The following is a 26,510-nucleotide window of genomic DNA, read 5'->3' as shown; positions in this document are numbered from 1 at the left end:
GGTTCAAGGGCCATATTGTCAGATTGTACTGCCCAATGACACTTAAAGGATTATTGCTATCTGAGACTTTTATGGCCTATCACCAGTGTATGCCATGGATTGCTGACAGGTGGGGGTTCCTAAACTTCCATAAACTTTGGAGAAAGCAACAAACTTGCAAGATCACCTGTCCTCCTCACCTCTATCTCTCTGGATTGCCAAACAGGGGACCCCCTTCCTTCACATATATAGAGGTCATAGAGATAGATTCCCCTCCTATCAGATATAAATCACCAGATGAGAATACTCATTAAAGGGATCACTCTGGGTAAAACTGACACACTGTGCCTACAACTCACTTCCCACCATATCCGTTAAATCTATGCTGCTTTCTGGTGTAAATTTATAGTAAATCTGTTGGGCCACATGTTGCCCTGCCCCCTTTTGTTAAGACATGTTCCTTTTTCCGCAAAAGTGGCGAGGGCGATTTTAAAATGCCCAAAAGTTGCAATTTACTTTGCAATTTGCGACTTTTTGGTTTTTTACAGCTTCTCTACTCCAGAAAACTGACGCAGAAAGGAAGGTTATAAAACCAGTGAATAAAAAAAGACACTTGGGGAATTTATTATAGCTTGCTACTACAGGAGAGTCTGTAACTTGTTTTAATAAAGAAATGTTTTGCCCAAGTTGTATAAAAAAAAAATAAAATCATCAGAAAATTGCATCATAAACTACATTACTATAATTTGCTTTGGAAATGGCCTTCAGACTGCACGAAAAATAAGTCAATAGGATTGATATAATGTGATACGTAATATATGCCAAGCTATTTTCAGGCAAGCATACATGTCTAGCCAAAAGTTTTGAGACTGACAAAATTTTGATTTTCACAAAGTTTGTGCTTTTTTTTAATCCGATGTTTCTGTAGTATACTGAAGTACAATTATAAGCATTTCATAAGTTTTTAACTTTTATTGACAAACACATCTAGTTTATGTAAAGACTCAACATTTACAGTGTTTATCCTTCTTTTTCAAAACTTCTGCAATTCGTCCTGACATGCTGGATATCAGCTTCTGGGTCAAATCCTGACTGATGACAACCCATTCCTGCCTGATCAGTGCTTGGAGTTTATCACATTTTCCATGTCTTTGTTTGTCCACACGCTCTTTGAGGATTGACCACTAGTTTTCAATAGGATTGAAATTATATTAATATTTTGTTTACAGAACCACTTAATTATCACTTTTGCCTTGTGACAAGGTTCTCCATCATGCTGGATCGTTAGAAGATGCTCTTGGATGATGTTTAGATACCATTCTTTATTCATGGAAGCGTTCTTACTCAAAATTGTGAGTGAGCCCACTCCCTTAGATGAAAAGTAACCCCACACATGAATGGTCAGAATGCTTTATTGTTGGCATTACACAGGACTCATGGTAGTGTTCACCTTTTCTTCTCCAGATAATCATTCTTCCAGATATCCCAAACAGTCTGAAGGGGACTTCATCAGAGAAAATAACTTTACACCAGTCCTCTGTGGTCTAATCCCTGTACTTTCTGCAGAATGTCAGTCTGTCCTTGATGGTTTTCTTGGAGAGAAGTGGCGTCTTTGCTGCCCTTCTTGACACCAGGCCAGCCTCCAAAAGCCTTCACCTCACTGTGCGTGCAGATGTACTGACACCTGCCTGCTGCCATTCCTGAGCAAGCTCTGCACTGGTGTTGAACCAATGCCATAGCTGAATACTCTTTAGGAGATGGTCCTGGCACTTGCTGGACATTATTGTGCACCCTGAAGCCTTCGTCACAGCAATTGTACCTCTCTTCTCGATGTTCCGATAAATTGTTGCTTAAAAAATTGCCCCTAATTTAACCATGTGCTTGCATGTAAAGCCCTTTTGATGCAAAGCAATCATGACTGCACGTGTTTCCTTGGAAGTAACCATGGTTAACAGAAGAAGACAATGATTTCAAGCACCATTTCCCTTTTAAAGCAACTAGTCTGCTCTTATAATTCAATCAGCATGACAGAGTGATGTCAGTATTTGTCCTTGGTAACACTTTCTCCTGATCTAAAGAGAAGATCACTGAAATGATGTTAGCAGGTCATTTTGTGGCAGGGCTGAAATGCAGTGGAAATGTTTTTTTTTGTGATTAAGTTCATTGTCATGGCAAGGAATGACTTTGCAATTCATCTGATCACTCTTCATAACAATTTAGAGTTAATGCAAATTGCCACAATAAAAACTGAAGCAGCAAACTGTGAAAAACAAAATTTGTGTGTCTCAAAACTTTTGGCCAGAACTGTATAATGTTAACATACAGCTTATGTACAGTGGATATAAAAAGTCTACACACCCGTTAGAAAATGACAGGTTTTTGTCATGTTAAAAAAATCATTGCAAGATTAATCATTTCTGAATTTTTTCCACCATTATTTTCACCTATAATCTGTACAATTGTATTGAAAAACAAACTGAAATCTTTCATGGTGGAAAAATAAAAATAAAGAACAAAAATTATGTGGTTGCATAAATATGCACACCCTTAAACTAATACTTTGTTGAATTACCCTTTGACTTTATGACAGCATTCAGTCTTTTTGGGTAGAAGTCTATCAGCATGGCACATCCTGACTTGGCAATTGTTGCCCACTCTTCCTTGCAAAAACGCTCCAAATCTGTCAGATCTCGAGGGCATCTCCTGTGTACAGCCCTCTTCAGGTCACCCCCTCAATGAGATTCTTTTCTGGGCTCTGGCTGGACCATTCCAAAACTTTGATCTTCTGGTGAAGCCATTCTTTTGTTGATTTGGGTCGTTGTCGTGCTGAAAGGTGAAATTCCTCTTCAGCATTTTAGCAGAGGCCTGCAGGTTTCCCCCAATATTGAGTGATATTTGGAACTGTTCATAATTCCCCCCACCTTTTGACTAAAGTTCCAGCTACAGAAAAACAGCCCCAAAGCATAATGCTGCCTCCACCATTCTTCACTGTTGGCTTTGCGCTAAACATACCTTTTGGAATTATGGCCAAAAAGTTCATCCTTGGTCTTAACAGACCATAACACGTTTTCCCACATGCTTTTGGCAGACTTGATGTAGGTCTTTGCAAAACATAGCCGGCTTGGATGTTTTTCTTTGTTAGAAAAAGCTTCCATCTTGCCACTCTACCCCACAGCCCAGACAAATGAAGAATATGGGAGATTGTTGTCACATTCACTACACAACCAGTACCTGCCAGAAAGTCCTGCAGCTCCTTTAATGTTGAGGTAGGCCTCTTGGTAACCTCCCAGACCAATTTTCGTGTTGTCTTTTCATCAAGTTTTGAGGGAAGTCCAGTTCTTGGTAATGTCACTGTTGTGCCAAATGTGTTCGATGGTATATCTAATGCCTTGGAAATTCTTTGGTACCCTTCTCCTGACTGATGCCTTTCAACAATCCGATCCCTTTGATGTGTTGTAAGCTCTTTATGGACCATGGCTTTTGCTGTCACATGCAACAAAGAAAATGTCAGGAAAATCCTAATCGAACAGCTGAACTTTATATGGGGTTACCCAGAATCACTTTAAATAATGGCAGCTGTGTACTGACTACTATTTAACATGAGTTTAAATGTGATTGGCTAATTCAGAACACAACCCCAATTATAAGAGGGTGTTTACACTTATGCAACCACATTATTGTAGTTTTTTTATTTTTCCCCTATAAATGATTTCTGTTTATTTTTCAATGAAATTGTACAGATTATGGGTCACATTAAAGGTGGAAAAAGTTCTGAAATGATTCAACTTGTACTGATTTTTTGACATGACAAAAACCTGACATTTTAAACAGGGGTGCGTAGACTTTTTATATCTACTATACTACGCCATATAGTGACCATCCCAATTATGCTGAACGAGAGAGACCTATTCGTGTCCATTCTCTATTCATTATAATGGATGTTGAAAGGAATCACATTGGGCCAGTTTTGTAGCTAAATGCTAGCCGCTAAGCATGATGATTGGTCATCATTTATAACCTTTTTGGAGATTATTGTACTATACTATGCAAGAACTCAAATTTCATGTATTTTTTCACAGGTATTGTCCAAATTGCAAGAAACATCAGCAAGCAACCAAAAAATTAGATCTATGGTCTTTGCCACCAGTTCTTGTGGTGCACTTGAAACGCTTTTCTTATAGTAGATACATGAGGGATAAACTGGATACATTAGTTGATTTTCCTGTATGGTAAGTTAACCGTAAACATTCTGTAACAAATCGATATAACTATATCCTAACATCTATACAGAACAACCAGCTATTATGTCACTTTCTGTTCATGGACAATATTATCTCCTCCAACTTCTACAAGTCTACCGATTTTATTCCTGGTGTGTTTCCAGTGATCAAATGTTTAATTCCCCTGGGCCTCTGTGTCCTGAGGGTTTAGTGTCTAGATCACCATCCCTGGTGTCTCGATAATTTATGTCCCAGTGACTGGTGTTCACAGGTTTAATGCCCCTAGTTCCTGCGGTCCTGAAGTTTAATGTCCTCAGTCAAGCCTTTATTCTATCACGTGTCTTAACCTAGTACCAAAGTTCGTACTGCTGACATGAAAGCTTACATTTTCAAGACTGTTCTTACAATGTATTCGGAAAGTCTTCAGATCCTTTACATTTTTTCACATTTTGTTTTGTTGAGGCCTTCTGCTAAAATAAAAAGAAATTCAAGTTTTTCCCCATCATTCTGCACTCAATACCCCATAATAAGGCCTCATGCACACGAACGTAAAAACGCCCATAGTTACGGGCCGTAATTACAGGCCCACAGACTTCTATTGGCTGCGGGTACCTCCCTGTATGCTTACGGGAAGGTTGCCGTGCCGTTGAAAAATATAGAACATGTCCTATTTCAGGCCGGAATAACGGCACAGGCAGGCCCATAGAAGTCTATGGGGCTCCCGTAATTACGGGTGGCTACGTATGTGCACCCGTAATTACGGGAGCGTTGCTAGGCGACGTCGAGATAGTCACTGTCCAGGGTGCTGAAAGAGTTAAACGATCGTCAGTAACTCTTTCAGCACCCTGGACAGTGACTACCGATCACAATATAGATCAACCTGCAAAAAAAAAAAGGTGTTCATACTTACCCAGAACTCCCTGCTTCTTCCTCCAGTCCGGCCTCCTGGAATGACGTTTCAGCCCATGTGACCACTGCAGCTGATCACAGGCTGCAGTGGTCACATGGACTGCCGCGTCATCCAGGGAGGTCGGGCTGGATGTCGAAAGAGGGACGCATCACTAAGACAACGGCCGAGTAAGTATGAATTTCTTTTACTGCGGAAAGGGCTACCACTTCTCTCTATCCTGCACTGATAGAGAGAAGGGGCTGCCGATTAGTGCAGTGCAATTTTGCAGTGAAAACGTGCCCGTAAATACGGGTGGAATGCTGGTGACACCGGACCCGCAAATACTGGTGCAATACGGGTCGAATACGTGTGACCAAGGACCCGTATTTACGGGAGGAAAAAAAATACGTTCGTGTGCATGAGGCCTAACAGTGAAAACAGAATGTTAGTAATCTTTGCTAATTTATTGAAAAGTAAAATCTAAAATATTGCATTGACGTAAATCTTCAGACCCTTTACTCAGTACTTAGTTGAAGCATCTTTGGCAGCGATAACAGCCTCCAGTCTTCTTGGTTATAACGTCTTAAAGAGGCTCTGTCACCAGATTTTGCAACCCCTATCTGCTATTGCAGCAGATCGGCGCTGCAATGTAGATTACAGTAACGTTTTTATTTTTAAAAACCGAGCATTTTTGGCCAAGTTATGACCATTTTCGTATTTATGCAAATGAGGCTTGCAAAAGTCCAAGTGGGCGTGTTGAAAAGTAAAAGTACAACTGGGCGTGTATTATGTGCGTACATCGGGGCGTGTTTACTACTTTTACTAGCTGGGCTTTCTGATGAGAAGTATCATCCACTTCTCTTCACAACGCCCAGCTTCTGGCAGTGCAGACACAGCGTGTTCTCGAGAGATCACGCTGTGACGTCACTCACAGGTCCTGCATCGTGTCAGACGAGCGAGGACACATCGGCACCAGAGGCTACAGATGATTCTGCAGCAGCATCGGCGTTTGCAGGTAAGTCGATGTAGCTACTTACCTGCAAATGCTGATGCTGCTGCAGAATCAACTGTAGCCTCTGGTGCCGATGTGGCCGACACGATGCAGGACCTGTGAGTGACGTCACAGATCTGCACTGCCAGAAGCTGGGCGTTCTGAAGAGAAGTGGATGATACTTCTCATCAGAATGCCCAGCTAGTAAAAGTAGTAAACACGCCCCGATGTAACACACATAATACACGCCCAGTTGTACTTTTGCAAGCCTCATTTGCATAAATACGAAAATGGTCATAACTTGGCCAAAAATGCTCGTTTTTAAAAAATAAAAACGTTACTGTAATCTACATTGCAGCGCCGATCTGCTGCAATAGCAGATAGGGGTTGCAAAATCTGGTGACAGAGCCTCTTTAAGGTTTCCACACCTGGATTTGGAGATTTTTCTGGCATTCTTCTCTGCAGATCCTCTCAAACTCTGTCAGGTTAAATGGGGACAGTCAGACAGCCATTTTCAGGTCTCTCCAGAGATGTTCGATTGGGTTCAAGTTAGGTCTCTGGCCAGGCCAGGCCACCCAAGGAGATTCAGAGTTGTCCCTAAGCCACTCCTGTGTTGTCTTGCTTGTGTGCTTAGGGGTCTTTGTCTTGTTGGAAGTTGAACCTTTGGCCCAGTCTGGGGTCCAGAGCACTCTGGATCAGGTTTTTATTAACCCCTTCAGGACAGCCTGTTTTGGCCTTCAGGACGAAGCCGATTTTTCAAATCTGACATGTGTCACTTTATGTGGTAATAACTCCGGAATGCTTTTACCTATCCAAGCGATTCTGAGATTGTTTTCTCGTGACATATTGTACTTTATGTTAGTGAAAAAATTTGGTTGATAAATTCAATATTTATTTGTAAAAAACACCAAGATTTGGAGAAAATTTGCAAAAATTAGCATTTTTCTCAATTTAAATGTATCTGCTTGTAAAACAGATAGTAATACCACACAAAATAGTCACTAGTTAACAATCCCCATATGTCTACTTTATGTTGGCATCGTTTTTTGAACATTCTTTTATTTTTCTAGGACGTTACAAGGCTTAGATCTTTAGCAGCGATTTCTCATATTTTCAAGAAAATTTCAAAAGGCGATTTTTACAAGGACCAATTCAGTTCTGAAGTGGCATTGAGGGCCTTATATTTTAGAAAGTCCCCATAAATCACCCCATTTTGAAAACTGCACCCCTCAAAGTATTCAAAACAGCATTCAGAAAGTGTATTAACCCTTTAGGCGTTTCACAGGAATTAAAGCAAAGTAGAGGTGAAAGTTACAAATTTCATTTTTTTTTTACAAAATTCATTTGTAATACATTTTTTTCTATACCACAGGAGGTTTTACCCGAGAAATGTAACTTATTATTTATTGACCAGATTCTGCAGTTTTTAGAAATACCCCACATGTGGCCCTAGTGCGGTCATGGACTGAAACACCGGCCTCAGAAGCAAAGGAGCACCTAGTGGGTTTTGGGGCCTCCTTTTTTTTAGCATATATTTTAGGTACCATGTCAGGTTTGAAGAGGTCTTGTAGGGCCAAAACACTAAAGACCCCCAAAAGTGACCTCATTTTGGAAACTACACCCCTCAGGGAATTTATCTAGGGGTATAATTAGCATTTTGAACCCACAGTTTTTTTGCTAAATTTATTTGAATTAGTTTGTGAAGGTGAAAATCTACTTTTTTTTCTGAAAAAACGTAGAAATTTGTAATTTTTTCAAGGAATAAAAGAGAAAAAACACCCCAACATATGTAAAGCAATTTCTCCTGATTTATAGCAATACCCCATATGTGGTAATAAACTGCTGTTTGGACCCACAGCAGGACTCAGAAGGGAAGGAGCACCATTTGGATTTTGAAATTCTGATTTTGATGGTATAGTTTTCAGTGCCATGTCGCGTTTGAAATGCACTGGAGGGAACAAAATAGTGGAATCCCCCGGAAAGTGACCCCATTTTGGAAACTACACTCATCAAGGAATTTTTCTAGGGGTAAAGTTAGCATTTTGACCCCACGGTTGTTTTGCTGAATTCATTGGAATTATTCTGTAAAGGTAAAAATCAACTTTTTTTCTGAAAAAAGGTAGCCATTTTTAATTTTTACAAGGAATAAAGGCGAAAAAGCACCCCAACATTTGTAAAACCATTTCTCCCGATTACGTAAATACGCCATATGTGGTAATAAAGTGCTGTTTGGACCCACAGCGGGGCTTAGAAGGCAAGGAGCGCTATTTGGCTTTTGGAGCTCAAATTTAGCTGAAATGGTTTTTGGGTGCCATGTCGCATTTGCAAAGCCCCTGAGAGGCCAAAACAGTGGAAACCCCCCAAAAGTGGAAATTACACCACTTAAAGAATCTATCTAGGGATATAGTGGGAATTTAGACCCCACAAGTCTTTTGCAGGATTTATTAGAATTGGGCCATGAAAAATTAATATCAACATTTCTTCCACTAAAATGTTGATTTTTTTCAATTTCACAAAGGATAAAGGAGAAAATGCACCCCAACATTTGTAAAGCAATTTCTCCCGAGTACGGCAATACCTCACGTGTGGTCATAAATGGTTTTTCATTAGAAAGTAATTAACCCTTTCTGGACTGATCCATTTTTTTTATTTTCCTTTTTAGTTTTTTTACTCCCCGCGTTCCAAGAGCCACAACTTTTTTATTTTTCAGTCAATAGAGCGGTATGAGGGCTTATTTATTGAGGGACGAGCGGTCGTTTTTATTGGTACCATTTTTTGGTACATACAACTTTTTGAGCACTTTTTATTACATTTTTAGGTAGAGCCAAGGTGACCAAAAAAACAGCGATTTTGCAGTTTTAAATTCTTTATTTTTCACGTGAGACGCTCCATACATCACCCCCCACACTACGACATGCTATGTCGTGGTGCGCGCAGGGGTTAATGCGCAGCGCATGGTGCGGAGTGAAAATTACAATTTTCCACTCATATGCCATTTTAGTGCACTACATGTTATGCCCAGTTTGTGCCACTGAAGACAAATACCTCATAAAATATTAACCGGGTTCTCCCGGGTATGGCGATGCCATATCTGTGGACGTAAACTGGTGTTTAGGCACGCTGCAGGGCTCAGAAGGGAGGGACGCCATTTGGCTTTTGGGGCGCAGATGTAGCTTGGTAGTTGTTCTGTTTGGGGTTTTACTGGTGTTTCAGTTTGTAATGTGGGGGCATATGTAATCTGTGCGGGGTACATCAGGGCATAATAAGAGGGTATAATAATGCAGTAAATAAATAATAATCCGCAGATATGTGGCCGGTGTCGCACTGATAAATGGCGCCCGATCTTATCCGCTTTTGGACACTCTGCACATTTTGCATCGCCATATTCTGGGAGCCAGAACTTTTTTATTTTTTCTCCACCGGAGCCGTGTGAGGGTTTATTCTTTGCGGGACAATCTGTAGGTTTTCATTGGTACCATTTTGGGGTACCAGAAATTTTTTGGATCACGTTTTATTCCATTTTTTGGCAAGCAAGGTGACCAAAAACCATCAATTCTGACAATGTTTTTTATTCTTTTTTTTATGGCCTTCACCCTGGGCTATAAATGACCATTTTACTTTATTCTGCGGGTCGGTACGATTACGGCGATACCAGATGTATATAATTTTTTTATGTTTTGCAGCGTTTGTGTAATAAAATCACTTATTTATAAAATAAATACATTTTTGTGTCACCGTATTCTGAGAGCCATAACGTTTTTATTTTTCAGTCAAAAAAGCGCTGTAAGGGCTTGTTTTTTGCGGGACGGGATGTAGTTTGTATTGGTAGCATTTTGGCGTACGTGCGACTTTTTGATCACTTTTTATTGTATATTTTGGGAGGGTTGGTAACCAAAAAATTGTGATTCGGGCACTGTTTTTTGTTTATTTTTTTTGCGGTGTTCACCGTGCGGGAAAAATAATATTACAGTTTTATAGTTGGGGTCGTTACGAACGCGGTGATACCAAATATGTGTACTTTTTTTAACGTGTTAATTTTTTTCCTATAATAAAAGACTTATTATAGGAAAAAAAGCATTCTTTGTTTATGTCACTTATAACTTTTATTTTTACACTTTTTAAAAACATTTTTATTATCTTTTTTTTTACTTGTCCCACTAGGGGACACTTAGACTGGCAGCTCTGATCGCTGCTGGAACACATTACACTACACACGTAGTGTAATGTGTTCTAACTGTCATTGTGACGTGACTGTCACACTGACAGGAAGCAGAGGAGGAACGGCCGGAGGCTGATCCTCCGAGGCTTCCGTACATGGCAACCCGGAGGTCATTTTCTGGCCTCTGGTTGCCATGATAAGGATCGCCAGCCCCCGCAAATACATGTGGGGGGCTGCCGATCCGCTGTAAACCTCTTCGATGTGGTGATCGCAATCGACCACCGCATCGAAGGGGTTAATTGCCGATTTCAGCGGCGACAGGCCGCTGATCGGCAACGGGGAGAGCAGGGCTGACACCCTGCACAGTTAACCGCCGCTGCGGTGTAGCGCCGTGCGGCGGTTAACTGTTAAAGCGCGGACGTAACTGTACGCCAAGGTGCGCGAAGTTACTGCTCACCTGGACGTACAGTTACGTCCAGGTGCGGGAAGGGGTTAAGAATATCTCCTGTACTTTGCTCCATTCATCTTTCCTTCAAACCTGACCAGTCTCCTTGTCCCAGCCATTGAAAAACACCCCCACAGCATGATGCTGCCACCACCATGCTTCACTGTAGGGATGGTATTGGGCAGGTGTTGAGCAGTGTCTGGTATCCTCCAGACATGACGCTTATAATTGAGGCCAAAAAGATCAATCTTGGTTTTATCAGACCACAGAACCTTGATTCTCACAGTCTGTGAGAATACTTTAGGTGCTTTTTTCCATACTCCAGGCGGGCTTTCATGTGTCTCTTACTGAGGAAAGGCTTCCTTCTGGCCACTCTGCCATAAAGCCCAGATTGGTGGAGTGCTGCTGTGATGGTTGACTTTCTGGAAGTTTCTCCCATCTTCACACAGGATCTTTGGAGCTCAGCCAGAGTGACCATTAAGTTCTTGGTCACCTCTCTTACTAAGACCCTTCTAGCTCAATTACTTAGTTTGGTGGGTTGGCCAGCTCTAGGAATAGTCCTGGTTGTTCCAAACTTCTTCCATTTAAGAATTATGGAGGCCACTGTTCTCTTGGGAAATTTTAGTACCCTTCTGCAGATCTGTGCCTCCACACAATTCAATCTCTGAGCTCTACAGACAGTTCTTTCTTCCTCATGGCTTGGTTTTTGCTCTGATATGCAGTGTCACCTGTGAGACCTTATATAGACAGGGGTGTTTCTTATCAAATGAATTTAGCACAGGTGGACTCCAATCAAGGTGTAGAAACATTTCAAAGATGATCTAGGGCAGGGGTCTCAAGCACGCGGCCCGCGGGCCGCATGCGGCCCCTGGGGCTGTCATCTGCGGCCCGCGGGACACAGAGCCGCTAGTATCGGCTCTGCTCCGAGACTCTGGAATTCCCTGACATCGCTGTCCACATATGAACAGCGATGTCTGGGGCTTCCCCAGAGCCGGAGTCCCGAGCAGAGCGCTGGTGTCGGCTCTGCTCTGGGACTCTGTGGAATTCCCTGACATCGCTGCCCATATATGGACAGTGTGTCAGGGTCTTGCCCAGAGCGGAGCAGAGCGCTGGTGTCGGCTCTGCTCCTGGACTCTATGGAATTCCCTGACATCGCTGTCCACATATGAACAGCGATGTCTGGGGCTTCCCCAGAGCCGGAGTCCTGAGCAGAGCGCTATTATCGCCTCTGCTCCGGGACTCTGGGGAAGCCTCTGACATCGCTATCCATACATCGACAATGATGTCAGGGGCTTCCCCAGAGCAGGAGTCCCAGTGATGTCAGGAGCACAGCTGGAGTCCCAGGAAGAGCCTACTAGCGCTCTGCCTGGGACTCCAGCTCTGGGCAAGCCCCTGACATCACTGGGGCAGCCTCTACAGAGGGCACTGTGGCAGCCTCTACAGAGGGCACTGTGGCAGCCTCTACAGAGGGCACTGTGGCAGCCTCTACAGAGGGCACTGTGGCAGCCTCTACAGAGGGCACTGTGGCAGCCTCTACAGAGGGCACTGTGGCAGCCTCTACAGAGGGCACTGTGGCAGCCTCTACAGAGGGCACTGTGGCAGCCTCTACAGGGGGCACTGTGGCAGCCTCTACAGGGGGCACTGTGGCAGCCTCTACAGGGGGCACTGTGGCAGCCTCTACAGAGGGCACTGTGGCGTTATCTACAAGTGGGTGTGTGACAGTATCTGAAGAGGACACTGGCATTATCTAGGGGTGTGTTGCATTATCCACAGAGGGCACTGCGGCAGCATCCACAGAGGGCACTGCGGCAGCATCCACAGAGGGCACTGCGGCAGCATCCACAGAGGGCACTGCGGCAGCATCCACAGAGGGCACTGCGGCACTATCTAAAAAGGGGCTGCCCAATCTTGACGTGTGCTAACTGAGCCGCCGGACTGCATTTAGCGACACTTAAACTGGAAAGCTGGATTGTTGAAATAAGCACGTGGAGAAATATCTCAAATTTTAAACCTAGCGGTATTATTATAGTAATGTAGTATTATTATTATAGTAATATAGTGTTATAGTAGTTCAAATAACTAATTGATTAACAATAATTTTGTATTGTATCAAATTTGAAAGTAATGCGGCCCGTCAACTTCCCATTTTTTCTATATGCGGCCCACTTACCCGGCCGAGTTTGAGACCCCTGATCTAGAGAAATGGGAGGCCCCCAGAGCTTAATTTCAAGTGTCATAGTGAATGGTCTGAATACTTCTGTCAATGCAAAATTTGAGTTTTTAATTATAATAGATTAGCAAAAATTTCAAAAATTCTGTTTTCACTATAGGTATTGCGTGCAGAATGACAAGGAAAAACATATTTTTTTTTATTTTTAACACAAGGCCTCAACATAACATAATGTGAAAATCGTTAATGGATTTGAAGACTTTCCGAATGCACTGTATATGCAATGTACGGAACTATACTCCCTTTTCTAATCCATTACACAACCTCCATGCTTATTACTTTTATAATACTTGTGTGTCTTATATTTTATGTTGTATGCAAGATCTATATGATGTGTAATGTATTGTACTCGTATTGTGATCTTTTTCTCAATAGTGATTTGGACATGTCAAAATTCCTCATCAATCCAAATGCAGGTCCTAGTTGCTACAACTTAATTGCTGTATCAAACCACTATGGAGGAATGGGAGGTGGTCATTGTAAGTCACAGACCTTTTTATTTCTACTGTTCATTATACATGATTTCTTGCGTCTATTGTGAGAATTTTGCGAAAATTGCGTAAAGAAAAAGAGAGCAGATGAGATTGTTTTAGCCTAGATGAGCATTTAAATTGTATTTTTATGTAGGATGTACTACACAGGATTAACTGCTTTATAAGGGAAAATACTAGTATATTTCACTGAGAGTATCAGACAAAAAGCCTCTGAATGAAATCATAGGCACAGTAGAGACCCATGGAAGTCCATGGGTGCCGTATTACAGCTACATACACTGGTACACCAAAAACCCGCATTGCAGAGTGGGTTCCTTGAGGATACCTAACTTACGGAAACCGCTGAAAAAGCACAATTATAATGCGCTGTAAAGATCCTTGATGTATACACTTTATAAAGTTGAAAAAGTTAGTGTTTATTTTATAAAGTATATTAATTATTACATATTTTTAATTCTGCAAGATGATCTCTTGCTCAGCATTTGGGTTCTATTGAAACCAAAAATAAGGAGAGTACTATTAAATGGGTTGTACGCTTTGGACAATCCCTACTTGTTAGAAGGGTCCCTTGAACAAAAATCTGACGTGAAGTGTCCCTCTGCTGGAACCCCCAGGGATCAGCTATAAACTGTAGGGATCCTTGTAGTAAGTGTTCAAATTCACTGCAGCGCCGCCACAGGGGAAATTAAGTATTTCTCAGTGCCCATTCATATCTGTGTAATGCAGGACAGGACAGGTCCTACAAAGCGAGAGACACACTTTGTTACCACCATACAAAAGATCCCCTTCTTTTAACTCAAAATAAATCCAAAATACGGTAAATGAAAATGGGTTTTCTAAAACCGAGACAACTCCTTTGAAGGGAATGTGTTGCAAATGAAGTAAGTTACTTATTTTTATTATTTTATTTATTTTTATTTTATTTTTTATTTTTGTTTTTCTTCCACAAGGTTGGAAGTATTAAAAATTAAATAATAATTTGACATGTTTTCCTATGTTGGCCACTAGAGGGAGCACTTCCCATAATTACAGCAAGGTGAATCAGGCAAAGCAACCTGACACACAGCTGCTGTAAATGTGGGAGGGAGACTCTCTGTACTAATGACAAAACTCACCACCCCTCCATATTTTTGGCTACAAGCCAGGAAGAGGTGTCCTCAAATTGGCAGGTATAGTGCAGTTACATTTTGCGACTGATTTGTACAATGGCAGGACCTGCTGATCATTTTACCGGACCATCTGTAGTGATGGCCGGGCACTGTCTGGTTTATAAAATTGGGGGGTGGGGCCACGTTGTTGTGTGTTTTGTTTTTTCAAATAGTTGAAACCGATGTAGGGTCCCCCCCCCCATTTTCATAACTACCAGATACAATAAAGCAGCTGCAGGCTAGCATTACCAGGGTGTAAAGGGCTGTTTTTGTCCCTTCCTAGCCTCATAATACCAGCCAGCGGTCGCCCACTGCCCGGCCATCACTCCAGATGTCTGCTACTGGATCGCACCCGGCTCTTCCCGATACCCCTGGTGGCGGTGGGTACCGGGGTAATAATGGGGGATTAGCACTTTCCTTTACGTAATATTCCTTTTAAGGCCTCATGCACACGACCGTGTTTTTGCGTCCGCAATTCCCCCGCAAATCCACGGGAGAATTGCGGACCCATTCATTTCTATGGGCCCATACACACTATCCGTGTTTTCACGGGTCTCCGCATGTCCGCAAATCCGTGCCGCAGAAACTCAGGACATGTCTTATTACGGGCCGCAAATTCGATGCGGACATGCCAATAGAAGTCAATGGGCCCGTGGAAATTGCGGATGCACCTCTGTGTGTCATCCGCAGTTTTGCGGATTTGCGGAAGTGTTGCTAGGCGACGACCGGGAATGAGTTCTGTCGTCATCCTGTTTTACCTAGGCTTTTTTTTTTTCTTCCGCATTTTGCGGATTACATACGGATGAACTGCGGATTACATACGGATGAACTGCGGATGACATTTCACGGGACACGGTCCTGGAATTTGCGGACCAGAAAAACACTACGGTCGTGTGCATGAGGCCTTAGGGAATGGCCTAGGCTAGAATTGGCGTTCACAATATGAATGATGTGTAAATATTCTCTTGCACTGATAAAGAGCGATCACAGGATAGAGGTGTTGGATGTCTCTTGATTTTTCTCTCTTTTAGACACAGCCTTTGCAAAAAATAAAGATGATGGGAAATGGTATTATTTTGATGACAGCAGCGTTTCCACTGCATCTGAAGATCAGATAGTTGTGAGTATTCTAGATGTACAAACTTGTTTTCTATTTGTTTATGCATCCTATAAAAGCAAAGTTAAATTCTCATGAACAGAGAAACCTTAGATATTATTTTATTTTCTTTTGTGCAGTCGAAAGCAGCGTATGTTCTCTTTTATCAACGACAAGATACTATAAGCGGAACTGGCTTCTTCCCTCTCGACAGAGAAAGTAAGCAAGGTGCTTCCGCTGCCACTGGTGCCCCACTGGAGAGCGACGAGGAGACGAATGAGAATGAAAACGACATAGAGAATGAAAACTGTATGCATACCAACTAAACATAAGGGGCCTGTGATCACATGCATAGGAATGGCAATCACCTTGAATACGACGAAGTAGCCAACATTTTTTCTTTACCAAAATAAAGAAGGTGAATTTCAGCTGACAGAATGTAAACCTTTTTGTGAGGTTTTTTTTTTTTTTTTTGTTTTTTTGTTTTTACTTTTTATTGCAGGAAAGTGCAATGACTGAACAATCTCTGCTCCATGTAAACTTGTTTCTGCAAGCTATTCTTAGTTCAGGAGATACAAAAATTTTCACTTTTGCTGCTCTTGCTAGTTTATTCTGTAACATGACATTTCCTAAATTCTCAAAGGCTCACAGTCCTGGTTGTTGAGTATAAGGCTTGTGATCAGAGCCCTTGAGGGTAAGAAGAGTGATCTTGTGTGATCACTTACTCTAGTGGGTTTTTATCTAGCCATTTTTTCTTTAGTTTAATTTCCAAGGCAGAACTAGAGCCACTTTTGTTTTATTTATTTTTTGTTTTGTTTTTTTTGTTATGCTTGATATATAGTTTAGTTATGTAGAGATATATATTTACTTAGTTGTCTTTAAACCACTCTGGAATCGGTGTAAACCACTTACCATCTAAGTAATGACATGGGTAATTGCAAAGGTGTTTTAGCCTTTTAAAATATAGCTTTCAGTTTATTTAAAGCTGTGGAATTGAATTAGGGTTCACAATGCTGTGTCAAAAATATTTTGGGAATTGAATGTAAGTTTCCCTTGTCACTTGAATTCCTGTTATATTTGCTTCAAACTGGTGCATTTTCTGACCTGTTAGTCAAGCGTTCAACTTTGTGTTGTAAGTTCTACCCATCTGCGTATTTTATTTCGGGAGCTTGGAGCTCTTGTGTGACGCTGTAGATGTAAAAAATCTATAATGGCACTTTGTGCGGCTGAAATGACTGTGGAATAATCTTTAATGGGAGGATGCTCTTTTTAGTTCATATAACTTTTTACAATGTTTGACTTTATCCAAGGTAGGTCTGTGGAATTTCGTGTGCTCCCTTTAAAAGTCACCATGGCCTTACAACTCATCTCAAAGGGTAAATTGTTCTAAAAATAGAAAAACTGACATTTGCATGTTCAATTATCCGAACCTGTACTGTGTATATTTCAAACAAGCCTTGGATTTAACGTTGGCTAACTGCAATCAAGGGTCCAGGATGCCAAAAAACTAGAAAACATTGAACATTTTGTAAGACAAGTTGTTTATTTGCTGCTTTACCTGTGATCTTGTTTGAAGAATGTATCGTTGTTTTGTACACTGCCTACGACAGGACTCTGTAAATGGTGGGACATGCTTTACATATCTACTACCTGACAAATTTCTTTATTGTCCCAGCAGAGGAAAAGTAATTAACAAAAAGTGAAAAAGAAAAAAAAAATTATAACGTTCTTCACTTGAACCAGTGTAATAAAAATACAATAGGTTTTAAATTGTGTATTGTAAATAAAAGTTCACTCTGTGAGTGCACATTTTGGTAAATTATTTTATTTATACATTAGCATTGAGAATACAAATAAATGTATAAGACCAGGAGACTTGAGGGTATGGCTTTGCTTCTTAGCTCGATATTAAAGCTGATGTGATTATATCCTGGTATTTTAAAGCTGCTTTGTTTTTTATTTTTTAATGTCATTTGTTAACCTTCTGCATGACGGAGGTAACAGGTTTGTCTGCACTTTACGTTCACTTGGGTTTACATTGAAAATGTGCATGATTTATTTATATAAATTTAAATAAAGTTGTTGAAGGCCTTATGTAGTCTGGGTTTTTTCTTTGTTTTTCAAATTAGGGGTTTATTCAAAATGCAGTGTATGGAATCTTACAGTATAAGAAAATGGACAAAATAAAAGCGGACCTGTGTTTTTATATACTGCGTGCGTGCGTGCATGTGTTGGAAAACCTTGGGTTTTGGCATTCGTGTGGATGTTACTTTGATATGTACCACCTATAAAAAAAAAAAGAAAACAACACTGCAGACTAAGTACTCACTGTTATGGTACCGGTATTCCCTAATGATAGTGGTCTCTTTCAGCAGGATAATGTGCTCTTACTCACTGCAAATACATTGTTCATGAATGGTTTGAAGGAACGTGACAAAAAGGTTGAAGGTGATGACGCCCTCCAAATTCCCCAGATCTCTATCCGTTCAAACATCTGTGGGTTGTACTGAGAAAATAAGTTCCATCCATGGAGGGCCCCAACTCGCAACTTAAAGTGGGTTTTCCGAGTTTATGAAAAACAAATAAAAGTATGTGTCTGAATGGTCACCAGGGGATGACATCAAAGCTCAGAAGTTGTTATTTTTCATTATGTTGACAAGCAAAGTTTTAATTTTTCTAAGGCTTGATGTGGGCGGGATTACTATGTAAATTACTGCAGTTCCCATGATTCCTCGTCTCTATCTCAGACATTGTTATATTTACAGCTGTCTGTATGTCCAATATTACAAGGTGTAAAGGTGGTTTTACATAGGCAGATATTTGCCTGTGTTTACAATTTTTAAAAGGTACCTACACATAGAACAGCTTTTTCTGAAAAGTTATCTCAATGTGTGTACATGAGGAATAACACTATATATGGACATTCTATGACTTGTATATGGCAATTTTTTGCAGTTTTCCCTCTCTGCAACTGGATGGAGCCTAACTGGTATCATGTCTATTGCACACAGCACACAGAGAAGAGGAGAATCGTGCTATCTCTATCGATCATATATATAGTTGGAAGCTGCAGCAGCATGGAGGAGACTATACAGCAGTTCTGAGCAGTGAAGCTGAGAATCCAGCACTGGGGTCCGATATAGATCTTACTATGAACAGCTGCAGGACATGTGTGTCTGTCTTTCTTCTCTCACTCTACTCCTACTCTCCTTCCCCTCTCTAACGGCTTCTATGGGCAGCTGTAACCTGAACCACTTAGTGAGAGGAGAGCCCGTCTTCTCGAAGACAAGACGGCGAAAGCAGGAAAGTCAGTGAGTGAACGGTTTTTAGGAGGGAGGGGCAAAGGAAGGAGTCTAAAAAGTAGGGAGAGGCATTTTTCTCTAATCAGATATATTACAGTTTCTTATTCACTTATACTATTGATTTATGCAATCAGTTTGTTCAAAGTGCAGTACCTATTTAAACAACTGCTGATCGACAATACAGATAGTCAATTGGCACTCGATAGCTCCCGATAGCAATGATTGTTAGTATGGGGACAAACAACTATTACTACAAGCGTTCGTCCCCATGTATTTGCATCATGTGGGCAGCACATCTCACTGTTCTAACGTCTTGGTACCAGAAACCATAGGACACGTTTAGCGCTCTTGTGAAGTCCATGCCTCGACGGGTCAGCGCTATTTTGGCGGCAGAGCTGTGTTAGCAGCAAGAGGGGGGGCAGACAGTCCTCATTTCTTCGCCTACAAGTGCTGTCTAAATGTTCAGAATGTGCAGACCGTGATAGAGGGAGATGTAACTGCAGTCTTTTTCTCTGTGAGACCTCACGCTAGAAGGGGGATGCAATAGGGCAGAGATATCAGATTGGCTTAAAGTGCTGACACTAGCATCACACCAGGAAGACCCTGCTCACTCTGCATATATGCAGTTTTTTAACTTTTCCAGTTTGGCTTTGCACTGGTTTTTATTCTCCCCAGTGCCTCAATGATTAAAGGTATTTTTACTGTAATTCTCTTGATTTGGATCTATGGGGCCCTGAGACTTTCCCCATTAACAGTGATATCTGAAATGTTTTTGGCTGCTGAGGGCAATTTGTTGTTTTTTTTGTTGTTGATTGTTTTCTGTACTCTTCTAGTTTCTAGATACCAGCAGCACAAGACAACATCCACTGTAAAACCTCTTATTGTCATGCCAGTAGAATATTGTTTCTTACTTGATAAGCTCTGGAATGCATTTCTCATTTTAGTGAATTCAACTTGAGGAATCTTTGTATTTCCTACTCTAGGGTTAACACTAATCCCGTTCTACACATTTGTAACTTATTCCTATGTTCTCCAGGATGTGGCAGTATTTAATAGGTTTAAAGCTAGAATATGTTATAGCAGATGCTTGACGTGAATTTTTGTCTTTGTTGTCGTGGGCAATGATCATGTCTATAAACGTTATCAATACAGTATTTTAATGACTATCTTGAGTATTATTAATTTAAAGGTGTATTTGCATCTTAGACATTTATGGCATATCCACACGATATGCAATAAATGTCTGATAAATGCGGGTCCCACCTCTGGACTCCACACCTATCTATAGAACGGAGTTCCCGGCCGCGACCTACCTCGGTAGGTGGCCACTTGCTGCTGCATCCCGGTGGAGAATCAATGGAAAGGGTGTCCAAATTACAGAAAGAGTTTAGATCGCTGTGCTCGGCTGTTTCCTTCACTCCCATAGCGTAACACCAGGTTGGTCAGGAGACTCCCAATTCTTGAGACAGGTGCAAGACCCACTTCGATCAGACATTTATGGCATATCCTGTGGATATGCCATTAATGTCTAAGATGGGAGACCTCTTTAAAGGGGCATAACATGGGACATAACACGTCCATTTATTTATAAGGTAAAACTTTTTTACTCAAGCAAGTTAGCTGATCACAATTTTATCATAATTGAGAAAGTCCTCCCTCTTACTGTCTTTTCACATTTTGTATGTCACTATATTAAACACAACTGTCAAATGTTCCACAAAATGCTACACAGCTATTTTTGTTTACTACGCATTCTAAGTCCAGGTTTCCAAAGTGCGGTACGTGTACACCAGGTGGTATGCGTCATGTCTCTAGGTGGTACTCACACTCTGTTTATGGACTGTTCAGTGTATGATAATTGTGTTGGGGGTACATTGATGTAATGTGTTTGTATAGTGAGTACTTGGCTTAGGAACATTGAAAAACTCTGTAATCAGAGACGACTACATCGGCTGAACCAATTTTGCTGGGCTCTACCAACAGTCTCAAGTTGTTTGGGGGCAGCTTGACTTGGATTTCAACATGCGCCATTCTTTGTTGCTCGAGGAGCTAAGTCACCGCAAGAGGCATCTATTCCAATAGACAGCTGGGTATAAGTCACTGTCAGATACCAACACTCATTTGGCCGACCGCTATCATGTGTATGGACAGCTTTAGGCTGGGTTCCCACTTAGCATAAATGAAAAAAAATAAAAAAATCTTCCCCAGAACGCCCTCCTTCCTGCAATCCTGCCTCCTGGGGTGATGTTGCATCCCATGTGATCACTGGAGCCAATCGTAGGCTGCAGCGTCACGTGGCCGGAGCGGATGTCAAAGGAGAGAGGAAGTAAGTAGCGCTTTTTTTACACAGCGGAAATTCCATCTGAAAAACCACACAACGTGGTGTGATTTATTTATTTTTGGACGGAAGGTGCTGCGGGTACCAGGTCAGATACGCTGCGTGATTTTTACGCATTGTATCCAAACTGTGGGAACCTGGCCTTATACTGGAATTCCACAGGGTGTTTTTTACTGCAGTTTTGTAGTGATTTCATGTGCTTCTTTATTGCTGTGAAAAACGCGTGGTAAAAACTGCATGTGTTTTACAACGAATTGCCACGGTTTTGCGATGCGGTTTTTGGTCGTGCGCTTTTTACAGGGGAAGTACATGACATGACCGCAATAAGGAGCACATAAAAATTACTACTAAACTACAGTAACAACTGATACCTTAACCAATACGATGGTGTACCTCTAGGTGAAATTACAGCCCAGGGACCATATCAAGAGATTCAATTGTAAACTCACATAGTGTGAAAGAAAAGCAAGACCACTTTCACGCGGCAGTATTTTGCGTTCATATTTAAAATCCATAACTAGGAGTGGAACATAAACAGAGAAAAAACATAATCAAAAGATTTAGGCCTAGTTCACGTGGCGTTATTCAACGCGGTTTTTGATGCGGAAACCGCATTAGAATCAGCGGTGAAAAACTTCCATTGATTTCAGGTGGAGGTGGTTTTTTCCGCAGCGAAAGTATTTTTCGCTGTATTGTTTGGCCGCAGCTGAAAAATGCAGCGAGAAACGCAGCAAAACCTGTGGCAGGAGAGTGCAGGCAGGTCAAAATCTGCCTCAAAAGTCCTTCAGGATTTTTCTGCTGGCAAAAAAACTCATTGTTAACAGGGATTATACTTTCGTATTTTGGCTTACAAATACTGATGCAAAATACAGACGTGTGAATGAGGCGTAAAGTTTTTGGTTCAAAAAGTTTCTTGTTAAAGCAGCTGGCCAATGTTCTCCACACATCACATATTTCAATGTGCACTAACATGTGGAGTCTCTTTGATTTGTCAGCACCCAGACGAGAACAAATCCCTGGCTGCTCTTACCGAGTTTTTATTTATTATACCAACTCATCAGGGCTTAGGCCCAAAATATCGAATAGCCAAAGTGACAACTGAAAATAAAAGGCGCTACCAAAGAATTGTATGCTTGTATAATTTTTTATAAGATTAGGTGGTTTAACAATTTTCAGATCTGAATTCTAAAAAAAACTAGTGGTACTCTCCTACAATCTGTGGAATTCTTCGTGACTGGTCATTATTTCTGATTATTTGTTGTTTACTGTTATTATAATTAAGGGTGTGTATTAACCCCTTAATACCGAAGGTATTTTAAACCTTAATGACCGAGCAATTTTGTACGTTTTTTCCATCGTCGCATTCAAAGACCTATAACTTTTTATTTTTGTGTCGACATAGCTGTATAAGGACTTTTTTTTTGCGGGATAAGTTGTATTTTATAATAGTACCATTTTTTGGGGTACATATAATTTATTAACTTTTTTAGTGGGGTACTGGAAAAAAAACTACATTTTGCCATTTTTTTTGCGTCTTAATTTTACGCCGTTTGCCGTGTGGTATAAATAACATAATAAATTTATTCAGCGGGTCGTTACGATTGTGGCGATACCAAATTCATATGGGTTTTTTTATGTTTTCCTCCTTTTACACAGTAAAAACACTTTTTTCAAAATTATTTGCTTTTGTGTTGCCATATTTTATGAGCCATAACTTTTTTATTTTTTGACCGATGCAGCTGTATGAGGGCTTTTTTTTTTTTTTGCGGGATGACTTGCAGTTTTTATTGGTTTTATTTTGGATTAGATGCAATAGATCACTTTTTATCAAATTCTTTTGAAGGCAGGATGAACAGAAAACAGCAATTCTGGCGTTGTTTTTTTATGATATTTTTTACGGCGTTCACCGTGCGGGTTAAATAATGTAATCGTTTTATAGTTGGGTTCGTTACGGACGCGGCAATACCAAATATGAGTAACTTTTTACTTTTTTTCATAATAAAGTATTTTGTAAGGGGAAAAAGTGGGGGGTTTTATTTTTTTTACTTCGGGACATTTATTTATTTATTTCAAACTTTATTTAACTTTTTTTTTTTTTACTTTCAGAGGCATGACCTAACAGGCAATCACTAAAGGCAGACCTGGGGGCCTTTGTTGCCCTGAAGCCCGAGGCTGTTAGCAACAGCACGGGCTTCAGGAGATCCCCGCACTATGCGGGGAGAGTTCTTCTGAAGTGCCGACGTGAAAAGGCGGCACTGCAGAAGAACTACCCTGAATGGCCGACGTAAAAACACTATACACCGGTCGTTAAGGGGTTAATTTGGTTTTGTGACATTATTATTTTAATTGCTGTTTCCATACCTCCCAACTTTCAAGTATCACAAAGAGGGAAAACTGATGCTGCGCACACAGCAGATCGCGTCAAATTTTGTTTACTTCAAGCCACGCCTCTAATCCCTCCCAATCCCTGCCCATACACACCTGGTTCAGCCCACACAGTATCATGCTCCCATAGTGCCTCCCGTACAGAATAATACCAAATAGCTGCCCCCACATAGTATAATGCCCCCATTGCAGCCGCCATACAGTATACTGCCCAATAGATGCACCCATACAGTATAAAGCCAACACAGATGCCACCATGCAGTGTAATGCCCAAACAAATTCCTGCATACAGCATAATGCTCCCATAGCTGCCCCATACCGTTTAATGCCCCCTTAGCTGCCTCTAGTGCCAGTGTCCCCTGTAAATAGTGCCCCTATATAGTGCCACAGTGTCAATGTAGATAGTGTCACAACCTCCTTGAAGATAGCGCCCTCTGCAGATAGTGCCACACAGCCCCACTCCCAGGTAGTGCCACCCAGCCCCCCCCCCCTGTAGATAGCGCCATTGGGACTCTAGGAGTGGAATTCCCAGCCAGAGCATAGGCCGGGGATTCCGCTCCTACAGGGAAGCCATATATGGACAGTGACATCAGTGGCTACTCCTTGAGCGGAATCCCCGTTGCCGACTCTGGCCGGGTATTACGCTCCAGGAGGAGCCCCTGATGTCAATGTCCATATATGGACAGTGACCTCAGGGGTTTCCTCTAGGAGTGGATGTATGGACAGTAACGTCAAGGACTACCCCGATCACAGCGCTTAAAGAGGCTCTGTCACCAGATTTTGCAACCCCTATCTGCTATTGCAGCAGATCGGCGCTGCAATGTAGATTACAGTAACGTTTTTATTTTTAAAAAACGGGCATTTTTGGCCAAGTTATGACCATTTTTGTAGTTATGCAAATGAGGCTTGCAAAAGTCCAAGTGGGTGTGTTTAAAAGTAAAAGTCCAAGTGGGCGTGTATTATGTGCGCACATCGGGGCGTTTTTACTACTTTTACTAGCTGGGCGTTCTGACGAGAAGTATCATCCACTTCTCTTCAGAACGCCCAGCTTCTGCCAGATCACGCTGTGACGTCACTCACAGGTCCTGCATCGTGTCAGACGAGCGAGGACACATCGGCACCAGAGGCTTCAGTTGATTCTGCAGCAGCATCGGCGTTAGCAGGTAAGTCGATGTAGCTACTTACCTGCAAACGCTGATGCTGCTGCAGAATCAACTGTAGGCTCTGTTTACACAAAAGTGTGTCAAAAAAGCTGTGGCATTAAAAAGAAATCACTGAAAAACACCAAAAGGGCTTATTCAGACGAACGTATAATACGTCCGTGCAACGAGCGTGATTTTCACGCACCTCGCACAGACCTATGTTAGTCAATGGGGCTGTTCAGACAGTCCGTGATTTTCACACAGTGTGTGTCTGCTGCGTAAAACTCACGACATGTCCTATACTTGTGCGTTTTTCGTGCATCATGCACCCATTGAAGTCAATGGGTGCGTGAAAATCACGCACAGCACACGGAAGCACTTCCGTGTGATGTGCGTGATTCGCGCAACAGCAGTAACAACTATGAATGAAAACAGAAAAGCACCACGTGCTTTTTTGTTTACAAACATACAAACAGAGTGTCATAATGATGGCGGCTGCTGACACACGGAGCTGTTATGTACCTTTTGCGCGCGCAAAACGCACACGCTCGTGTGAATCCGGCCTAAGTGGTGTGACTTGAAATTCTTTGCTTCATCTGTACAAACTGCTCAGCCAAAAACCACATTGCAAAATTGTGACAATTCGCAGTAAAACCGCATGCAATTTTTCCGCACGGTTCTTGGCTGCATGGCACACTACTGCCACGCGGCTGCTATGTGTACGGGCAACCTGAATCCAACATGTGTAAATACACCTGTAGCTTTCCACTACCCACACGATACCAGTCTCTTTGATGAGCATGTTATTTAGATCAGTCGTATTCAATCATCAAATGCTAAGTCTATTTTCACACATCGTGGTTGACCCGCTGTACTCAGCTATCTCTGTCACCCCCATAAACAGTGCGCACGCGTGACCTCCGCTCAAAAGGGGGATCCCAGTGATCATTCATTTATCCTTTATCCTATGGATATGTGATAAATGTTTTTCATGGGCCGACTCCTTTAATATTACCTTTTGCTGGAAATAAGGGAAATAGCTCCAAACTTTGAGACATAGCCCCAGACCGTTATCACTTCTTCAACAGATTTGACACTGTATTCTGGTAGGAAGCATTCTCCTGATATCCACCAAATCCTGGATCATGCATCAGACTGGCAGATAGTTAAATGTGATTCATAACTCCTGAGAAAATGTTACCACTGCACCACTCCAGCCAACGCTTGGCATTGTGCATGGTGATTTTTAGGCTCGTGTGCATCTGCTCAACCATGGAAACCATTTCATGACGCTTTTGACGCACGTTTTTTGTGCTAATGTTACTTACAGAGGCAGTTTGGAACTCTGTAGTGAGTGATGCAACATAGAATAGTGGATTTTTATGTGCCATGTGCTTCAGCACTTGACGGAGTTTACGTGGTCTGCTGCCTTTTGGCTAAGCTGTTACTCCTAGATGCTTCCACTTCACAATAATAGCACTTACAGTTGACTTTGCAAATCTAGCAGATTAGAAATTTAATGAACTGACTTATCATAGGATGCCACCTTTAGGCTGAGTTCGCATGGCAGCGTATCCATCCTGTGCACCGCAGTGAATTCCGGGCGAAAAACCTCACCAAACTGTGACGTTTCATCCCAGGAGACCCCTGCAGCCTGTTATTGGCTGAAGCGGCAGTCACATGGGATGAAGC

At 41.7% G+C, this 26,510-nt stretch overlaps 1 protein-coding gene across 2 annotated transcripts in view; it reads left to right on the top strand.

Annotated features, from left to right (window-relative positions):
- Nucleotides 1–17,742, top strand: part of USP15 (ubiquitin specific peptidase 15) — a 112,848-nt gene extending 95,106 nt beyond the window's left edge. For both annotated transcript variants that reach the window (XM_075857007.1, XM_075857008.1), the window contains exons 18-21: nt 4,059–4,208; nt 13,289–13,392; nt 15,587–15,675; nt 15,792–17,742. In XM_075857007.1, coding sequence (XP_075713122.1) covers nt 4,059–4,208; nt 13,289–13,392; nt 15,587–15,675; nt 15,792–15,977 — 529 coding nt within the window. In that variant the 3' untranslated portion in view covers nt 15,978–17,742. The remainder of the gene's footprint in view (nt 1–4,058; nt 4,209–13,288; nt 13,393–15,586; nt 15,676–15,791) is intronic.
- Nucleotides 17,743–26,510: the final 8,768 nt, after the last annotated feature.

This window comes from Rhinoderma darwinii, chromosome 3 (genome assembly GCF_050947455.1).
Source record: "Rhinoderma darwinii isolate aRhiDar2 chromosome 3, aRhiDar2.hap1, whole genome shotgun sequence".
Lineage (NCBI taxonomy): Eukaryota > Metazoa > Chordata > Amphibia > Anura > Rhinodermatidae > Rhinoderma > Rhinoderma darwinii.
This window is presented reverse-complemented; position numbering and strand designations above follow the sequence as displayed.